Genomic DNA, 20,557 nt, shown 5'->3' with positions numbered 1-20,557 from the left:
TACCATGTTTGTCAATAGCTTTATGATAAGGTGATGATCAACATAACCATGGGGATCGAAACAGCTGGAACAGAGCAACGAGGAAAACAAAACCCACTCTCATCAGACTGACAGAGTTTGCCCAGCTGACAGCTGTTTGGGAGCTATGAGTGTGGAGTGTGAAAACAGGCGCCGCTGGGGTTTTTGACCTGTGGAACATTTGATTCGTCCCCAATTGTTCATCGTCTCAGTTGGGAGACTTTAATCTCCTCTGCGGAAATAATTGGGAGGCAGTGATGGAGTTAATTGTGTTTTCCATTGATGATTCATCAGGAAGTGTTGGTGAACCCCGCTGACCACACACCCACACCCTTAAGTATGTGCACAGGCTCAGGCACACACTTTGCTAGGTAACATGTAAGTAACAGTAAAAGCATATGCAGTCCACAATTTATAAAAAGAAGTACGATAAGGTGCCGAAAGTGTATTCTTTCACATGAACACATTTGCACACATCAGCTGACCAGTTTTAGAATAGAATGGAAAAGAATGGGATTTTTTGTATTTCTCAGTCCTGCATCGTAGAGAGATGAACTGTCCACTGCTGCTGTTCCAATCACAGAGTTAACACTTTTCACCAGTTTGTCCATTCACCTCGCATCTTTGTGTTTTACACTGCTTCCCCAGCAGACTACAGCACAATAACACACCTGCCACCACAGACTGATAAAACATCTGCGTCATTTTTCCACAGATGTCAAAGGATCTTAGCGTCCCAGAGAAAAAGAGGTGGCTCTGCCCCTTCCAAGTAGAGTGCATCTGTGTTAAAGGACCAGTCCAACTTGTTTCCAATTGTACACCTTGATATTTGGAGGTTGGCACCACCTCCATGTTCACCCCAGGATCGTTAACTGGTCGAGGGCAGAGCCCAGATCTTCAGAAATCGACTATCATTTCCTTTGTCTTCGAGGCATTCAGTAGAAGACAGTTTCTGTGACTCCAGTCACTGAAGGCTTTTATACAGGGTATGCACATGATTTCACAGCAAGTGAAAGTCACTATGGTTATGCCAAGCAGCAACCTCGGGTCTAAGAATATGAGACAATGCAGAAGTGCTAAAATCTGCTGTTTCTGGAGTGTCCGCTTGAGGCTGGCTCCAGAAGTACAGGAAGTCACATACACACCAAGCCCAAAAAAGCTGCTTTCAAAGCAGAAATTAACCTATTTACTGCCTGGTTCAAAAAACATCGCCTGTCTGAGTCGCTGAGTCTTTGCTTTCACTAACGGCACCCACTGTACAGGGGCTGAATTTTTTTCAAACACAGACGTTCAGAGGATATCAAGATCACAAGCCCGCCCAATCAGAGGCACAGCTCAGGGTCACCTGACCTACAGGCACCCTATAGCTGTAGGCAAAGCCCCTGCCACTACCAATATGGCCGCCAAAGCCGATGTGCTTGACGTCCGGGAGACTATGTCCATGTTTTATACAGTCTATATATAGGTAATGCCCACTGAGTGGCAGAAAGGGATTATAAGAGATGAGTAGCAGCATTAGCTTAAATACTGTCTAAATATAAGAATATTTCAAAAAATGGGGAGGAGCTGCTGTGATATTGATTGTACAAACAGGTTTAAAAATCAGTCTGAGCCATCTTTCTTCAGGCTACTGAAAGCCTAGGAAAAGAACAGAAGGATATCTGCATTTTGCGGGAACAACTGGAACTGAAATGTCTGTAACGCAAGACTGACAAATAAAGGTGATAGTCAGCAAAGTCTTTAGACTGTGTTCATTTTATTTAAATAGTTTTGACACAAAGGTCAAGTCAGTCTAAATAGGCTTTTGTCTCACTTTCTAACCGTAAACATGAAAACAGGGTAGGGATATAGCCAAGAAAAAGATAATGCCAAAAGCAGAGCCTTGGTTTAGAACAACGATGTGAAACATATTAACATCTGTAAAATGTGTCAAACTGCTCCTTTTAATAAGGAAAACATACCAGGAAACAGTTCAAAAACAGTAGTCAGTATTTTAGGGCTTTTCAAAAATGTTAAGTTCTGTAGTTCCCCCTTCATAAGGCCTTTTAGCATGTGATTATTTCACCTGTTGACCTCTGAAAATTTGTAATAACCGCGAGGAACATCTATGTTTTTACTCTTGTGCAAGATTAACAGCACCTTTGATAGGCCTAAGATGAAAGGAAACTCCCTTTGTACTCCAATGTCATCGGTGAATAGGCAATGATAAAGGTATGGTTACGCGATTTCTTGCTACTGGAAAATGTTCATGGACCACTTGTTCTTTGGCAGTGTGTATGGATCAATGTTTTGACCAATTTTTCTTCTAATCTCATATCATGTTCCACATTTTTCCCACTGTTGCTGTGTTTACTGTTACATTCTGAAATGTTGGGTGAGGTTTGTTGTGCCACTCAGTCTGACTGAGAGAGGCGTGTCCCAGAAGGGAAGTGACGAAAACGCATACCCTTTATACAGACCACGACTGTGCAAGAAAAATGCTGTCTTTTCTCAGTATGAGGGTGTTTGTTCATGGTGTGTCAGCTGCGTAAGATGTTAATATACAGTAACACACAGACAAAAGGACAGATAATGACTGAGTAAACCTCTTTCTCTCTCCACTTATCATCCTCTCTCCAACTCCTCTCAGTTGCTTGATTCCACTGCATTTTCAAAAGATTAAGAGGCCAATTAGTAAAGCTCTCACGGCAGTTATTACCACGCTGGGAAACTGGAGAGAGAAGAAATCCCCCCTCTACTTTTCCAAAAGAAGGATTTCTCCCTCATTGTCGCTGGGTTGGGAGAGAAGGATGTGGGGTGTATTTGGAGGGCTGCTGATGTGGTAATTTTGGCTCAGAAACAATGCTGCGCTGTCTAAAGACGGGTAATGGAGGGAAGTAGCCGAGGTCGTGTTTGCCTTGTGTGTGTGTGTGTGTGTGTGTGTGTGTGTGTGTGTGCGTGTGTGTGTGTGTGTGTGTGATACACAAGCTGCAGCAACAGAAACAGTGAGGTGACATCATGGCATCATTCTGAAGGCCACGCTAGCCTCCAGATGAAGGAGGAAGCATCGTATTAACTCCTAATCAGGCCGATGACACAGATGCTTTGTGTGGTTGTTAATGAGCACCAGGAAAGACAGAGTGGAACAGAGGGAGAGGCTATTCCTGTGTCAGAGTGTTTGAGTAACCATGGAGGTAAAATATGCTGTGCCCATTGGTACACATTTACCATGTGTCATGAAGACATTACAATTTCTTTTAGTGGGTTAAACATGATTTAAAGTATTTAAATAAATGTTTTCTTATCAACTGATTATTCATTTGCTCATGTAAGTACTAGAGCAACCACATAAAGCCACAGCCTCCATAGACAAATCATCTTGCTGCTGTCACACTCAAAATCTCTTCTCATTTCTTCTACAGTCACTTTATCATTTCATCCTGGATCTTTGAAATCCTCCTTGAAACGCTGGTTACTTTCAATCAAACTCACCAGTGTCCAAAACCAGCTCTTCAGAAGTCCATTTTCTTCACATCCTGTATTCTCCCATAACTACTACCACCAGTTATTTTCTGTCCTGCTAACAGCCTAAACACTGCTTGGAGTATATAAAGGCGACAAAATGAACTATCATCACCAAAGGCCTGGAATGCCACGGGTTAAGAAATAATGCCTCGCTTATTTGTAAGCCAATCAAATAGCCACGATAGCAACTGTTAAACTTAAATAAGTTGGCATTTTTCAAGCCTGTGCTTCAACATTTAAAGATGTTCCCCTCTGGTTCCAAAAAATCCAACAAGACCAACATGACATAATCAAAGACTGTATAATAAATGAACACAGTCTCCTTGTTGTCACTTTTCTGTTTCTGGAACAGAGTTTTGAAGCAAAACAGCTGGTGCAGCCATATTGGAAATGGGGCGGGGTTTAAATCTCCACACTAACAGCATAGGGCACCAGTCAGTCACGTGAGGTGAGCTGAGCCTCTGATTGGGTGAACTCACAACGTTAATATCTTCTTCTACTGAGTAAGAAGAAAAATCCACCCCCTTTGCAGTATGTGCTGATAGCCCGGTGTCAGCCTCAAGCAGAGACACTCGAGAAACTGCAGATTTAAGCACTTCTGCATTGTCTCATATTTTTAGGCCAGGAGTTGCCGCTTGGACAGAGCATTATATTTTAGCATATATATATATATCATTTTGATAAAAGATCACCAAGATCAAGACATCACAGAAACCTGAAAAATATTTAGGAATCAGCAATATCTCAATAATGTAAAGGCAGTGGTGGCAAACACCTTACATTGGGTGGTGGTCTAATGAATTTGTTAAGCACTATGTGTGTCTGTGTCTGTGTGTTCATTATTACACAGTGTTGTTATTACCTGCGTGCCAACTCTCCAGCAGCTGATGGCATGAGGACAGGAGACTCTCTTGTATTGAGACATGAAGTAACCTGGCTGTGCTTTCCTTTTCATCAGCACTCATTACTACCATCCATATCTCTGCAGAGGAGTCACTGCAATGCTGGATTAGACAGAGACAAGTGCTCAACAAGCCTGGGATGGAGGGCTGAACATGAGTGGGCGGAGGGAGAACCACAAAGGGAGAAGTTACAAAGGCTGATGAGGATTTGGCTGAGTATTAAGAGGAACAGTTACTGTTTTGTCTTATTAATCTGTCTGGTAGTGTTTGGCACAGAGAGCTGCTTGGAGAACTGCTGCCTTCAGAAAGCTTGGTGATTGACCTGGCACTCCAGAAACAACAGGATTCGGTGGGAACAGAACAAATTCATTAAGTCGAAGAATAACTAATGCGTATGCTTGTGCTAACGGGGATCCTAAGAAAGAAAGAAAGAAACCAATAAATCACCTACGAATTAAATCTTAACATTACTTTCTTTTTCTTATCTTTCTGAAATTCAAGGCAGTCAATAGATATTAACCCTAAAAACAAGCCAGTGTGGCTGTTCAGTGGTCTGTGCCTTTCCAAAAAAACTGAAAGATATAGTTTTTTTTAAGTGCTCAAATTGTTGATAATAAAGTAACATCTACTTGCTGACAAAGACTTTACATTTTAAGAGTTATGGTCACATGGATGTGACATCACCCATTCTGAAGCAGATTTTGAAGCCGATATTTGATCTCCTCTTGTAAATGCTGACTAACTTTGATTGACACAGAGACCAGGCAAAGTTTTGGTGGTATTTGGGCCTCCTCCCTTGAAGCTACAGTGTGACAGACTGTGATATTTAGTTCATCAGAAGAGTAATACACGTTGAGCAATACTTTTCTTTTCCCTTCCTTTCAATCCCACATCAGTGCTTTAGAGGTTTTCAAGTGCTAATGAGGTTCAGTGGAGCTAAAACACTTGAACCATGTCAAAACAGTAGCAGACCTATAATGGCTAGTTGGTCATACATGAGGACTCAGCTCTTTAGCTCCTTATCTGCATTAAGAGCTGTGATCCACTTTTTCTCGGTCTGGTTGTTCGACCTTTATTTTAATCGTTCACTGGCATGTTAACATTTACTGTGGTTCTCCAGTCAGCAGTGCAGACAGATGTAATGAAAAGAAGTAATTGAATCACTGAAAAAGGAATCACTAAAATGTAAATGGAGAAAAATATAAGTTGGGCTGCGTGTACAGACTGTATATTATGTGGGTGCACTTTCCGTGACATCATCTATTTGTTTCTGATGCAGAGTTTTGAAGCCAATAGTCGACAGCGCAACCATTCCAGTCAAGTCAGTCATTCCCTTATACAGGGAAAAACTGCAGGTTTAGTAACTCTAACAAGTAATGAGTTATAAAAAAGACTAACACCGTGTACATACCATGTACAGAAATTAGCTATATTTTTTGTACCAGGCTCTAGACATCTGTTTTTTTGCTTTTAAAATTGGCTTTCTTGGATTGGTGTTTTTGTGGTTTTCAATGTTTCTGCAGCCTCAAGTGGAATCTAGAAAAAAAAAAAAGGGTTTCAGTTTTTAACACTTCTGTATAAGTCACATCAGCAAACAAATTTGATTTGGTTTATAGTATGTTTGGCCACATAACCCTGTTTGGATGTTAAAAACAGCTGCTCACCTGTTGTACCCTGGAGTTGTACACCCTGCTGACTGCATTGTCCCTGCTGTGGCCGTGTGCTATGATTTAGTGCCCTCTGTTGAACAGCAACAATGACTGCAGCTGCATGGTTTAAAACCTAAATTTTAAGGTGAGGAAGTGTTGCAGGAAAATTAAAAGATGAAGGATGCTGCTTCTAGATTTTCATGTATCAGGAAGACCAACTCGCAAGTGTTGGTCCTTCTGTATATTTCACCTTTTATTTTCAAAATGGAAACTTTTATTGGGCTTGATAAAGACTTAGGTTTGAGTACAAAAGTAGAATAAATGGGTGAAAGCTTGTTTGGACTTGTGATTGGAAGTTAAAGGTGCACCACAACTATGTTTTTATCAGTAGTTAAAACTGTGTTTGTGGGTTTAATCCTGCTCATCTCAGGTATGTGAAATTTGAATTTATTTATTTGATAGGGGTGATGCAGTTTGACATTATTTTATAACAAAGCATGAATCTGGTGTGCTGCTAGTTTCCAACTCTTGTCCCTAGTCGGGATTTTGAGGTATGAGAAACATTCATTCTGAAATAATTACCAAGAGATGGTCAGCAGCAATGAATCTGTCACTTACTCCTGTGCCATAAATGACCATGAGGATCTCAGAGCCCTGGAAGTCTCAGTGGGTGAGTGAAAAACTTTAACTTCCCATAATGTTACATAACGCCTTTCTTAAAGAAACTTTCATTTTCACTTCTAAAAATGGCAACAAAGGTCAAAATAAGATATTGTTTTTGTCCAGATTCTGTCAACCCGACCTGCTTCAGTATGACTTGAATGCAGCCAGAGGGATCTCCGACATGTTTTTCTGGGATAACACAAACTTTTCTACGGAGCCCCAGGAACATTTCAGAAAAAAATTAAATGAGTCGTTGCCACAAAATAATAAAAAAATTGCCATGAAATGCAAACTCATGGCCACAAAATAGTTATTGTCAAGCATATGCATAAAAGGACCATTTTTAGAAGCTTTAGTTGTTTTTTAAAATATATAACCATGTTGTTCCATAGCCTACACCCTAGTTTTACACTTTTGTGGGACTGAAACATCAGAAAAAAGTATCTTGGCACAAATATTATCATTTGTGTCCATGGATTACTGTTTCAAAGCCCAAGTTATTAATTTGTGGCCATAAATTATTTCGGGATGCAGGATATTTCTGAGCTCCAATGTCACTGGAAGGGCTCTCTACTTCTGAATATTTTACTTAATTTACAAAATGTGAGAACGAAAATCTTTCTTTAAATTTTAATGTTACCAAAAAAAGTGATTCATACATGTCAGCCCTTTTTTAAATATGCAATTAACTAAAATAGTAAAGTTTCACTGTTAATCTATTAGTAAACAAGTCAACATAAAGAAATTAAATAAATAAGTGCAAACATCTAAATTTAAACTTTCTGATGTTTCCAAAACAAGTCTGTAGTCCCTTTCTTCAACAAGGAAACAAACTCTTCCTGTCTTTGAGTAAAGTCAATATTAATAAATTTTATTGTCATACCAGTGTATACTTCAGTAATTAATCCAAATACAAAAACACAACAACAACAACCAAAAAACAATAAAAGAAACCTCCAGTTTATGTTGTGCAAGTAACAGTATAACTTAATTTTCAAGTAAGATGACAATTCAAGTCCAGTTTTAACAGTGCATGAGTGTCAGGTTGACTGCACTCTGACAGACAAAAATTACGGACTGGTTATACGGTGTCACAGGTGCAAGCAAGTTATGTACCGAGTTGTTTATTAGTCTAAAAGTCAGTATAAATAACTTTGACAGTGATGCCATGAAAATGTGTCAGAGGAGACAGGAAGTACAAATATGGGTCCCAGATACATAAGGCAGCATGGTTGGTAATTTCTCCTGGTCATTCAAGCTGAGCCACAGTAGATTTTTGATTCTTACTGCAGGAACTCTTGGATGACATCGCCTCGAGGGAAAGTCAGTATATGCACACAGATAAGTAATGTTTATCAGAGACGATCAGGAAAGTCGTAAAGAAGAAGGGGAAGTGGAAACTTAGCGAGCAGTATTATGTAAGTCTTTGCTACTTTCAGTCAGATTTGGTTGATACCACTTCTTCATTTCCCTGAAAAACTTTGCTCTGTATCCTTCAATAAGTTGTGAACAAACAGTGAACTAAAAACACCCTGACTGTGATTGAGTCAGTGATAAGGACACATAATGCTACTTAATTTGCCTTTTGCTAGGCCAGTCATTTACTGTGTCAGTTTGTTATCGCCCATTTCTGCTGTCACGTTAGCATAAATATCAAATGTATTGTCTTGAATAGTTTCAGGAAAGAACACACTATCACAGATGTTACCGCCTCTTATATACACATGGCTCTCTCATTGTTTGTGCCTCTTTATAAAGTGATTATATTCTTATTGAATCCACACATAGGACTCTTCTTTGCACTCTACCACTTCCATGGTCCCATCTTTGCAGCACCCCCCTCTTTCAGCATGACTTGTGCTTTCAGTTTGACAGTAGCAGCTTCGCCAGAGATTGGAGGTTTTCCCTCTTCTCGTACAGATACATCTGGGTTTCCCACAGCATGTCCACCAGGACTGCATCACTCACCTCATCCAGCAACACTTCCTGAGATAACTGAGGATTCATTCTGCAAATAATCGAAACAACAAAATAATGAATTTAAAGAATACATCTATAGTGGATCAAACATTGTTTTATCATTGTGTGTTATATTTAAAAATAGGTTTCTGCTTTTAATTACAGTTACCTTGTAAATACATTTTTGTTTCTGTGACTTAACAAGTGTTATTGAAAACAAACTGCCTCTCATTTACACCAACCTATGCATGTCTGTTGTACATAAGTATGAATATGAAATAGAATTTATGGAATAGAATTTATGAATGCAGTTAATCTGGGAGCTGCTGCATCTGCAGAGAGATGATTTTCATTTCATATCCTGGAAAAATATAAACATGTTTGTGAAGACACTGTCATAGTGAGCTGACCTGTAGTAGATGGTGTCGATCATTTCACACCAGGCGCTGGCTCTGTCCACTGCACAACCGTCAGAGTCTGTACACTGTTGGTTCAGAGAGAAATAGTTTCAGAACTAAAACCAACAAAGGTAATTTCTCACATTACATAACATTTTTTGAAGTTTATTAATATGCCAGTAATACCATACGGCTACTCAAAAAGAAGTTTAGATGGTGACAGATGGCAAATGTGCACAAGGATTTTTTTCTCATCTGCATGGTGTGCAGAGGGCATTAAAAGGTCCATTAAGTTGATGCAGAATTCAGAGAGTTGGATACACAGAGGTGCATGTAAAAAGTGGACAGACCATCGGCGTGCATATGTTCTAAATGAACCCAAAAAAGATCAAACTCCAGCAAAAACACTACAACTATGAGATGAAAGACACAAACACAGAATACTTTGTTGCCTTTTCATTTTTACTACAGAAGTTAGACTCAAAACTACTACTAAAAAATATAATCATAAACAATAAATCGCTGTGCCCTTGTCATACTGTCTATGGCCAGTACATGACAGCCGAAGTGTTTTTTCTTTCATCTCACTTAGTTCATAATGTCATGAACCAATCAGACCAGCTTAAAGGTCAAAATGATAACTGAATGTTGTGATTATTGTTGTCTTTTTTTTTTTAAATAACACAAACTTCAGTGCAGATCTTGAAGAGCTCTAAAAAGTCTATGTAAATTTCAGGTGGAGTATGCAAACTGCAAATATACTTATTTCTGATCTTTGGAACAAAAAACTCCCAGAGCACAGTCATGGTGCACCCCGGCAGCACTGCACGTAGGGTGAACGCTCATGTTCATGTTAGTCTGATGCCTCCATGAAGTTTCATCTGTAGAAGCAGATGATTTGTGTGGAGCTGTCACTGACTGAAGCAAGAACCTTTCTGAAGCTTTCTGAAGCTTTACTCACACAGTCCACAAGCATTTTGCCCAGTTCCTTAGCCCCTACAAAGGACTTGGCCAACTCCAGAGGGTTGGATGGTCGGAAGACATCCACGGAGCTCACCACCACCTGCGGGGGTTTACCTGGAGATACACAGGACCAATGCAAGTTACAAAAAGAGGAAATCTCAAAGTATAACAAGACACATTAAATCAACAGACTGAAAAGCAGGCTAAAACAGGGAAATAAAACATGGACAAAGTGCTTGAAATGTTGCTCTATTGGTCATGCAAAGTAATACTATAAGTTAGATAAGCCATTATTTAGCTGCCTCACATCTTTAACAATTTATGAATTTGGGGTTGACTTTCCCTCCAAACAGCAACTGAAAAAACTGATTCCAATGAAACAGCAACATTCAGTGAAGCACAACCTGAGGCAGGCTCAGAAAGCGTAAGTAAAAACGACTGAAAAATACTGAAGAAGAGATTTAGACGAAATCTTATATTTAATCACATAAACATTTAGTCAGTTTCATCTGAGTCCAAGTACAGTGTGACTTTTCATTAAAATGCTAAAAAAATGAATGAATTCATTTGATCAAATATATGCAGGAAACAAAATGTCAGATTCTGTATTTTTCAATAAACACACAGTCGTCTGTACTTGAGCATAACCCAAACACAGAGAATCAAAAAGTTACAAACCATTTACAGATGATGGTTACACAACACAGTCAGGTTCAGACACAATGAGGTGGCGTACCTGTACCAAGGGAGACCACTATGCCCAACTTCTTGATCTCCTTCTCTTTGTTCTAGAGAGAGAAACAAAAGGTGGGGATGAGTAAATAAGTAATCAAATGACAAATAAATGCTTCAGTAATACGGCTGAGCTCAAGAGTGACTGCAGATTAAATGGGGGTGGTCGTACACCAGAAAGATAGGGTGCAGCATCACCTCTGCTTTTAAAGCTTTATTGTACTGATGGATTTCTGACATGGCATCTAGGGTCGGGTTGTTAGCCAGCAGCCCTCCGTCAAGAAAGCGTCCCATTGGTCGAAAGTAGGTGGGGGCAGCGCCACTGGAGCGGGCGGCTCGCCATACTAGTTGCTCTGAAGTAAAAACAGAAAGAATTTTATAACGCCAACAAACACTTCATCAGATCTTGATTCTGGTTGCAGGTTTGAAAACTATAAGTTGCAAATAAAGAAAAAACACGTGCTCACAGAACATACACATCCATCCAAAGAACCCAAGAGCTAAAAGGCTGCTGTGAAGTAGTGTACACCTCTAACGCCAACTTATGAACCTTGCTTTTTTTAAATCAATTTGATTGATATTATTCCTATCAAACCACTGGTGAGCAAGAAAACACCTGTTGTTCACCAAATATCAAACTATCCCTTCAAAATTGGAAACATTGTGTCTTTGTGAACTTATTCCCTTCAAAATGTGTTCACTCTCACAGACACACACCTTCATCTGTCACCTTTCTACGCTTCCTGGCTGGCTCCACTGTGTGTCCTACTATCAACACATCCTCATCCTCCCAGCCTGCAAAAACAAAATGGCTAGCACTCAGAAAACACAGCAGGACTGTACTAAAGATGACCTATGGAAGAGGAGAAGGACCAAAAACAAAATGAGGTCAGACCTGCAACAAAAAAACAAAACATACGCTTCGGTATGTAAGTGCAAACTTTAACTTAAATCTTACATTTTTGTCTTTTTTTCCACAGATCTTTGAGTTTTAAATGATGATTATTTTATGTATTAATTTATTTTTCACTGGCATTACCCTCTATTTTTTCAGTGGTCCCAATCCTCCTCTGTAGGTTTACAGTGGCAGACAAATTCATCTTTTTTTTGCACACAGGCTTTCCAGGTTTCATTTCCTAAAGAACTAAGGTTTTCACTTTTAGGAAAATGAAATTTAAAGACACCTAAAGTTACCCAGGGTAAGTTTGTAAAAACAGTCCTTTGTACTGCCCTTGAGTGGTAGCATGAATTAACTGCACTTCCCTTTCTTAACAATGTTCCATCACTGCTGCAATAGGCAAGTGTCCATACCACCAAAGATATAAATACCTTGTGGGATGGTGAGAGGCTTGAATGTGGCAGTGGTGGCATACGGGGGCTCTCTGTGGATGGAGGGAGGGTCATAGTTCCTAAAGATGTGCAGCTCTCCTGGATGTCTGTCTGCGAGAACGCTGGTCACCATCACCCTGCACAAAAAAATGTACATGAGTAAAAAGAGAAGAAAAAATGAAAGCAGCTTTTGTTAAGAGAAGCAGGGAGTAGAGACTTCAGGAAGAGGTGCTGCAAAAGGTTGAGCCCAGAAGTCAAATCAGTGACTGCTGCGACAAAGACTTAAGCCTCTGTATCTGGTTCTTTTTCATACTAAGTGCTTTCTGTTAGAGAGTCACATTAAGCACAAAAAGTTACCTGGGATACTGGACTTCTGTCATCTTTGTGTTCTCTCCAAACTCTTTCTTTAGGAAGTCTTCCAGTGGTGCTGATTCATAAGGTCGTGACCCCTTAAACACCTGTTCCTTCATCCTAAAATACAGGCAGCGCAGGTACTCCATGGACTTACCTACAGGTAGGACACAAATTATTGTTGTTTTTCTGTAAAATGCACAGAAAAGGGAAAATGGGGAAAGTGCACAGACCATGAATTATAGCGAGGGCCAGGATCCCTCCAGTGCTGGTTCCAGCAACCCAGTCAAAGAGCTCCCGGGTGGGTCGACCAGCCTCCCTCTCCAGAGCGATCAACATTTGGATCAACACCAGGCCTTTGATACCTCCACCATCCAGACACAACAGTCTGTCCATCCTGTAGAGAAACAGTGGTTAAATATCTCCATAACTGTGAAATTAATCTATATAATAAATATAGTCATAAAAAAAGAGGTGTCATACTTTTTGCTCCCCATTTTAGTGCTGTCAACTTCAGATGTGCCTCTGCTCATGGCACTGACTGCAGCCCCCATATACATGACGTCTTCAAACCCTGTCAGACAGTTACAACAGTCACCGGTGATGGATCAACATATCACAAAAATCATGCATTAGGACAGAGAAGAAAAGAGTTTCATGTGGGTTTTTTCAAGCAGGAGAGAAGTTTCATGAGAAGGACTAAGGATAAATTCAGCTTATTGCCTGGAAAAAAGAAAAAAAAGATGAGCCAGTGTTTGCGTATTCAAGGTAGAGTTTTCAGAAAAGGTCATGTTTATGAGTCAAAATATAACTGTAGCCACTTCTACCATTAACAACATGAAAAGAATGAGAGAAGCACATGTTCAAGTACAGGGGAGGAAAATGGGAAACCTTACATCCCTTTAAGAAATGTAGCCCAAACAAAAGTTTCCACTCGTGTGAATACTGCCATTTACCATCAACTTAAGCAGCTTCAACCTTTAACACACTATTTCATTAATATTAGGGCTGCAGCTATCAAATATTTTAGTATTGGAGTATTCTACTGAAAATCCCATCGATTAATCGAGTATTCTGATAAAATACATTTTTGTTTCGTTTAAGAGCAGTTATTTTTCAAATGACAATTTTTCTCTTTAAGAAATAGAATTTTCTGATACAGCATGTCAGTATGAGCACTTGCTTTGGTAGCTCCAAAATCTGTAAACACGCTTTGACACACTTTTTGTGCCTTGTGCATCTCATCAAATGTTGCAGCCCCAAATGGCACCCGTTTCGTAGAATGACCCATTCGTCTCCTAACTCCAGAAAAGAAGCTTGATTTGTTGCTAGTTGCTATTTTGTATAAGAGTTAGCTTGAGGGTTTGAAAACTTTCTTGATATGGCCTCAGCTCTATTTGAAATACCACTCTTTGATCTTTTTTAAAATCAAACGATTCCTCGAGGCGGAGAAAATTGCTCGAGTAATTTTTTGTAAACGAGTACCTTGAATCATTCAAGGAATCGTTTCAGCTCTAATTAACATAAGAACTGTGGCAAAAGGCTCCGTTGCAGTTTTTCACAGCACACAGAGGACAGTGCAGGATTTAGAGGAGATGCACTGGTCAAAATATTCAATACAATATCTTCTGGAAGTGAGAAAAAAAAAAGACAGAATCTGTAAATAATTAGAATACTCTCTGGAACATGAAGAAGGCCCAAACTATTTTGACATTTTAAAGGACTGACAACTAAAGGTTTTAGTTTAATGATGTTCTCAGCTCCCCAAACTGTAAAACTTTAAGTAAAACAGAAAAAGAAGAAAGGAATCATTAAAAACAATATAAAAAAGAGAAGAGGACTTCAGTGTTGGAGGGCAGGAGGAGGAGGGATGGTGGCATTACCTATGCCTGCAGGCCTTGATGAGTTGGAGATTGGGGGAGGACTGCCAGGGGAGGGTGGGAGGCAGCGCTGGACCCCTACACTACACAGCATGTCCAGCAGTATCTTTCTATTAGGACCTTTCGTGTTAACACACACACACACACACACACACACACACACACACATGCAAGTCAACATATTAGACATGCAAACCCACCACACAATTTAGAGAGAAGGTTCAGAAAGACAGGAAGAGAAAGAAAGAGCAGAAGAGAGCAAGAAAGAGAAACAAGAACATAAACCAGCTGTTAGCAGTTCTCGTGCGTTTTTAAAAACCAACAAATGGCTCCAACTTCCTTTTACCATCACTTCTGTTGTATGCTGATCTGTTCTAAAACTACAATATAGAGCAAAGAATTTCAATCTTACAATATTTACTTTGCAGAATAATGTAACTATCTCTTGACAGTCAAAACTGTCCTGTTGAAGCAGATCTCAGAAGTTATGAGCTGACAAACTTTGTCTCTGATACCCTCATAAGACTTACTGATGTAAAAGAGACCATCAGAAGAGCAAAGACTGTACATGTATGCTAAATATTTATGCCTGGCCAGTCAAATGTATTGTGAATACAGTCAAAACTTTTTACAACATGCCGAAAAAACAGTTTCATTTTCCCCTTAGTAGATGTAGCCTGTTAATTAAAGGAGAAAGGTGAATTTGTTTGCCTTCATATTACTATTAATTTATCTTCCTCAGCTTGGTTATGTGTGTTTCAAATGCCTTGAGTAGTAGCTCTGCCCTCTGCAGTTGAGAAGATGAGCAACACATGGTAGTAAATCCTCTTTTTGCAGCATAGAAAGGAGTAAAAGCTGTCAAACCTGCTGTAAGAGCCTAAATACATTTATTGTTTGTAACAGCTTAATTCAAAAAGGAGACAATATTTAAAAAGATAATTCATTTTTATAAATGTTCAGACAGACTGAGAAGCAGAGAGTGGAGCCTTTTGTCTTTATCCATTTTTAATGTAAGTTTTGAAGTTTAAACCTTTTAAAACTTGCTTAGATTTCTGTTGAAGAAAACTTTCTGATGGGTGGTCCAGTGTTTTCGATATAAACAAATAACGGAAATGCTAGAGCGTCAAAATGAGTCTTAGTTCACCTTCACTTATATTTACAAAAACAATTAGTAAGACAAGCTCGAAAATCACATTTTGAGACAATGCAGCAAAATTAGAGTTAGTCATTTTGAAAATCACTCATGCCATGCTTTGCCTCATCATGCATGAGTTCAACTTTACAGGGTAAAACGTGCATTTAAAAGAGTCATGTTACATGTTAACATGGTACATGTTAACATGTAACATGTAAACATGTTATAATTACACTGGCCTGTTAAATTGAATTAATTTTCAGTTTGTCTTCCTCTCCTTTTCCTTTGATCCAACCTTCACATCACATCCCCTCTCCCCTTTTTTTCTTTCAGTGTCATCGCCTCACTGTTTGAAGCTCCGTTTTTCTACTTTCTTACCTTTGCTTGTGCGAGCTGCGATGAGTCCCGGGGTTTCTCCCAGGTCATTATGGATCTCCACATCAGCCCCGAACACTATAAGAGCTTTGATTAACTCCATGTGGTCCATCTGATGAAAGAAGAGTCACAAAAAAAAGTAATTCTATTTTAGAAGCAGCTTAAACATTTGTATGAAGTGCATCAAAAAGGAAAAAAAAAATATTTGTTTTCTTTTACTGTATCAGAAAAAGAGTTTAGAGAAAAAGTGTTTTTTTACTTTCAGTGAATACATTTCACTTTGTTGAGTTTGCTTTGTTTTTTAGGGATGGCAGGGATAGTTTGTCCACACACCTTCATAGCCAGGTGCAGAGCTGTGTTTCCATCCTGCCCCTTCAGGTTAGCATTCGCTCCGTGGGTGAGCAGCACCATGGCTGCCTCAAAGCGTCCCCTCTTAGTCAAAATATGGAGGGCGCTCTCTCCTGTCTTACTGAGGTAGTTCACTTCACAGCCATGTTCAAGCAGCAAACGACACATCTGGCAAAGACAGGGAGAAGATTTAGCTAAACAGCCATAAAGTCTCCCTTGAAACTGGCCGTTGTACTTTTGTGCTTGTACTAAAATGGTCAAAGTGTTCATATTTTTGTGAAATCCACTGTTGCAAATTCAAGTTTTGCCAGGTTGCTTCCCAGGATGGGTACAACGAAACCCAAATATGCATTTAATAAAAATCAACTTTTGATTTCAATCATGAAACATAAAATGCTCTTTTTTTTTTTTACCTCTGCTGTTTTAGCCCAGTGGAGCGGCGTCCCTCCATATAAAGAGTCCTCGGCCTGAAGCTGACCTGCATCAGCCTTTAGGATCTCTTCCACACAGCTGACAGGCAAAGGGAAAACAAAAAATATCACAAAAAATATCATAGATCCAACAACAGTTTGGGTAACATAATAAAGAAAATATAAACAGTATATTTTGTCAGTTTTGAATCTTCTGTAATAGCTTTTTATAACGTAACCCAACCATTCACAGTCAAAACATTTTTAAGATATATATGTATATCTATGTTTCTCATCTCTGCCTCCACTCACCCCTTCTCACTGTACTTCATGGCACTGTGGATGGGGTATCCACTGCCACCAACAACATCACACTTGGCCCCACCCCCTAGAAGACCTTTGACAGACTCCACACGCCCCAGACGGCAGGCAACATGAAGCGGTGTTTCCCCATTGTTGTTCAGCTCATTAACACCTGGGCAAAGCCGCGAACATAAGACCTGAACGATAAGAAGATGGGAGTGGTCAGAATGTGATAAGGTGGAATATAACTCTGACCTACCTCCTGCTGAGTCTCACCTGGATGATGGCTGCAGAGTCCTGCTTAGCAGCACAGTGCATCGCTGTCTCTCCGTTGTGGTCTTTGATGTCAGTGCGAGCCTGGCTCTCTTCTAGCAGCTCTGTCACACACACTATATCGCCACGCTCACACGCCAGGTGCAGCGGTGTCTGACCTGAAGCATCCCGAGCATTGATCTGACTGGAGACACAAAGATGATGTAACCTCACATGATGTGCATGATTTATCCGGTTTTTCAGCATGTTTTTATTGGTTAGGTTTCTCCAGGGCAGTTATTGATTTCTAATCAAGTTACTTCAGTATAAAAGTGAGCTTGAAAGATCGGAGACTTGGCTGCAAACCACAAGCTTTCCACAGCAAGAAATGTCAAACTTCCAATGCCTTTCTTATAATGTCTTTGTCACTCCTCACTCACATATTAATTTGTACTATGTAAGCTTCAAGGAAATACGAACTGATTATTATGTTGCACCTGGATAAATGAAATCAAAATACTGCATAAAAAATCAGCCAGTGACAGCTGATTTGCAGCTAGCAGGGTAAAACCCTGAAACCAAACAGAAGGTTTCAGAGCAGAGCCCTGTTGTTATGTATCCAACAGGATGTTTTCTTGCAGTGCAGTGTGTTTAGCTGCGACTTCCATGCTAATATCTCATAATTCATGCCTTTGAAGAAGAGGCTTTCACATAATAATCCAACCTTTATTCTCTTTCATCCTGGAGCAATAATATCTTCACAGAGCCAGAAACAAGAACTCATGATCATTATTTTAATTGATTTTCTCAAATATAGCTATGGTTTATAGAAACATTTTGTCTGTTGGAACAGGAATTCATAAACATTTATTCAAAATAAACAATATGATTATATATTTACACATAATTTCAGACTCTTGTCATTAGTACTGACATGACAACCATCCAGTTTTATCCTACCTCTGGACATAGTTATGTTTGAGGCACTCCCTCAAGCCTGTCTCCACAGCGATATGGGCAGAGCTCCAGTCCGGATGGCTGCGGATGCAATCCACTATTGGCTGTGTGGTCTCTGCCTTCAAAGGAAGTGTCTCATAGAAGGGGCGAAGCTTGAGGGCATACTGAGGAAACCAGTTCATGGCATCTTCTTCTGACCCCACCTGAAACAGCCTGATTTATACAACAGTGCAACTGTGATGAAAATTGATTTTCAGGAATTATAAGGATGGGCAGCAATCTCCAAACTTCCATCAAATTTTCATCAGCGTATTACACATTCAAGTTCATTTCTTACACATAATGAATCACTAGAGAACAAAATAATGGGCTTTTATTTCACAAAGCTGCTCTGTTGATAAATGGTTGGCTTAATAGTGATCAAAACTAAATTTAAAAATCTTAAAGGTTTGAAGTAAAAGTCAAACTTGAAGGGATACTGGTATCAGTACAAAATTTTGCATCTTACAAACATGCATTTTCAAAGAGCAAGCACATATTTCCATAAGTCCACTGTATCACACAACAAATGGCATGTTACACAACTGCTTATCTATGATGTGATCAATACTGACCTCAGAGTCACAGTGGGTGTTTCAGGACACATAAGCAGACAGTCCCATGACTGACACTGAGTGTTTTTGTACATGACTATGCGTCCCTCCTGTTTCACGATGACTTTGCCTCCTCCACTGTAGTCAGCCAGCTGCACATCCCGAACCTTGTAGGGATTGGCAAAGAGGGTTGACACAGAGGACACAGTGTCCAACAGCCGGCCGAGGAACTGCATTGTGACCACCTGAAACAATGAACAGAGAGCATGGGGAGTGATTGGCCAATCTGCAGCTCAGTCTGTGATCTCTATAGAAGCCCATAGCGAACATGAATGCATGCATGATTTTATTTACTCTGTTTCCGAATGATTATTGGTCCATTCTGGTTGTTTTCCAGGCTTGATTTTCTATTTTTGTTTAAGAAAATAAAGCTGGAATTCCCTTCATTATTTAAGTCTTTACCTTTATCTTAAGCTGTCTTGTTTTGATTTCTTTTAAAGAGGCTATATTTTGGCAGCCCAGCAAAGCAAGGGGTCATCGAGGTAGCCCCCTTTGTACTTTCACATTGGTCCCACAACAGCATAAATATCGCTCCCTTAATGATAAGTAAGACAGGGGCTGAGGAACCTGATCAGGACTTACTACTGCTGTAATACGAGCCGAGTTGTGCATATTTCTATGCTATTGTATTTTTAAGTTTGAGCTTTTAAAGTTATGATCGTGTGATGTTACAACGAGATCTTGAGCAATAATAAATAGAATTAACATGTTATAAGAAAATACAAATAAACAAAAAATATCAGAACAGGCAGAGTAAAACGGATGACTATATGTCCACCTGGGGCTTCTAGAGATCTCCAACTTTTCACCTGTAAAATTAGATTTGAATGCAGCAGACCTAACTGCCTCACCCCCTTTAACTACTCTATCAGGAAGCTAGACGATTGCTTTCAATATTAATGAATGTTTTATAACATCCCCAAGACAGGAGGTTAGCTTTACAAAGTAGCAATAGGTGAAATATACCAATAATATTCATTTCGGTGGTCTCCAGTTTGAGTATAGATCAACGGAGTAACAACAGCCTCATCAAAAAGTTTCTGCGGTGTAACATTACAGCACATTATATAACAGCTAGGCTTGCCACCTAAGTAAACAACTCAGTTTAGACAAGACGTCAACTTTATACTTTCTACAGCACTCAAAGCCCCCGAGTTTTCCGACGACATGATCATTCTCTTAAAATGATTAAGAAATGGGTCCATTCATTCTGCTCACGAGTTCACAGTTACACTGGGTCGATGACTTGATACCATCAATAGTACGAGGCAGACCACGCGGTTAAAACACGTTTATGGGATGTTGTACAAACAAAGACTCGTATCTGTGCTGTCGTTGTCTCATTCTACTGTTTGACTAATCGCATTAACTCGAAAAGAAGCAGCCAGTGACCGTCTGTCCATGCTTACCTGTTAGCTTTGCTCTCCTCTGCGAGCTCTGACTCCTGACAGCTACATCAACAACCGCCGCAGCGCAACCAAACCTGCTTAGACTCTTGATTGACGTAAGTTCCTCCAATCAGAGCTCGGTGAAAGAATATTGCTGGAAAAAGGGGCGGGACACGGTAAATTAAAGATAATCGGGGAGCTTCCTTTTTTAAGAACTGGATTGGTAAATCCCAACAGCAAGAATGTCCTGTGACCTCTTTCAGAGAACTTTGAATATCATGTAAAGGTATCAGACAGAAATTCTGGCTTTAAAGTCAGAAGTATGATAAATGTCTAAAAAGTTTTTTCTCCCTTTTTACAGGCCTCTGAATAAAGTTTCTAGTTGGCC

At 39.7% G+C, this 20,557-nt stretch overlaps 1 protein-coding gene across 3 annotated transcripts; it reads right to left on the bottom strand.

Moving 5' to 3' along the window:
* Positions 1 to 7,578: 7,578 nt before the first annotated feature.
* pla2g6 (phospholipase A2, group VI (cytosolic, calcium-independent)) lies at positions 7,579 to 20,273 on the bottom strand. Of its 3 annotated transcripts, XM_074664990.1 has the most exons (19): positions 20,191 to 20,273; positions 18,743 to 18,966; positions 18,132 to 18,341; positions 17,196 to 17,376; positions 16,929 to 17,116; positions 16,620 to 16,716; positions 16,192 to 16,374; positions 15,862 to 15,970; positions 14,352 to 14,468; positions 12,952 to 13,042; positions 12,702 to 12,865; positions 12,475 to 12,625; positions 12,118 to 12,254; positions 11,506 to 11,583; positions 10,987 to 11,141; positions 10,793 to 10,844; positions 10,055 to 10,170; positions 9,106 to 9,179; positions 7,579 to 8,744 (listed from the first exon to the last, which is right to left on the bottom strand). In XM_074664990.1, exons 2-19 carry the CDS (start codon positions 18,955 to 18,957, stop codon positions 8,600 to 8,602), a joined length of 2,463 nt encoding a protein of 820 aa, XP_074521091.1. In that variant the 5' UTR covers positions 18,958 to 18,966; positions 20,191 to 20,273; the 3' UTR covers positions 7,579 to 8,599. The 3 variants fall into 3 exon arrangements, with proteins under 3 accessions (XP_074521091.1, XP_074521099.1, XP_074521107.1); XM_074664998.1 differs by lacking the exon at positions 11,506 to 11,583; XM_074665006.1 differs by lacking the exon at positions 14,352 to 14,468.
* Positions 20,274 to 20,557: the final 284 nt, after the last annotated feature.

This window comes from Halichoeres trimaculatus, unplaced genomic scaffold (assembly GCF_033239565.1).
Source record: "Halichoeres trimaculatus isolate MK-OKI-2021-1 unplaced genomic scaffold, fHalTri1.1 fHalTri1_scaffold_2, whole genome shotgun sequence".
Taxonomy (NCBI): Eukaryota; Metazoa; Chordata; class Actinopteri; order Labriformes; family Labridae; genus Halichoeres; species Halichoeres trimaculatus.
Note: the sequence above shows the minus strand (reverse complement) of the source record. Positions and strands in the feature narration are given on the sequence as shown.

What these genes read in the sequence shown, in the direction of transcription:
- pla2g6 (XM_074664990.1), bottom strand. Translation starts at nt 18,957, where the DNA reads ATGCAGTTCCTCGGCCGGCTGTTGGACACTGTGTCCTCTGTGTCAACC. An exon ending in ACTGGGCTAAAACAGCAGAG is followed by an intron (nt 16,375 to 16,619) that starts GTAAAAAAAAAA and finishes TGTCTTTGCCAG; the next exon opens with ATGTGTCGTTTGCTGCTTGA. An exon ending in CGCAGCTCGCACAAGCAAAG is followed by an intron (nt 14,469 to 15,861) that starts GTAAGAAAGTAG and finishes TTAACACGAAAG; the next exon opens with GTCCTAATAGAAAGATACTG.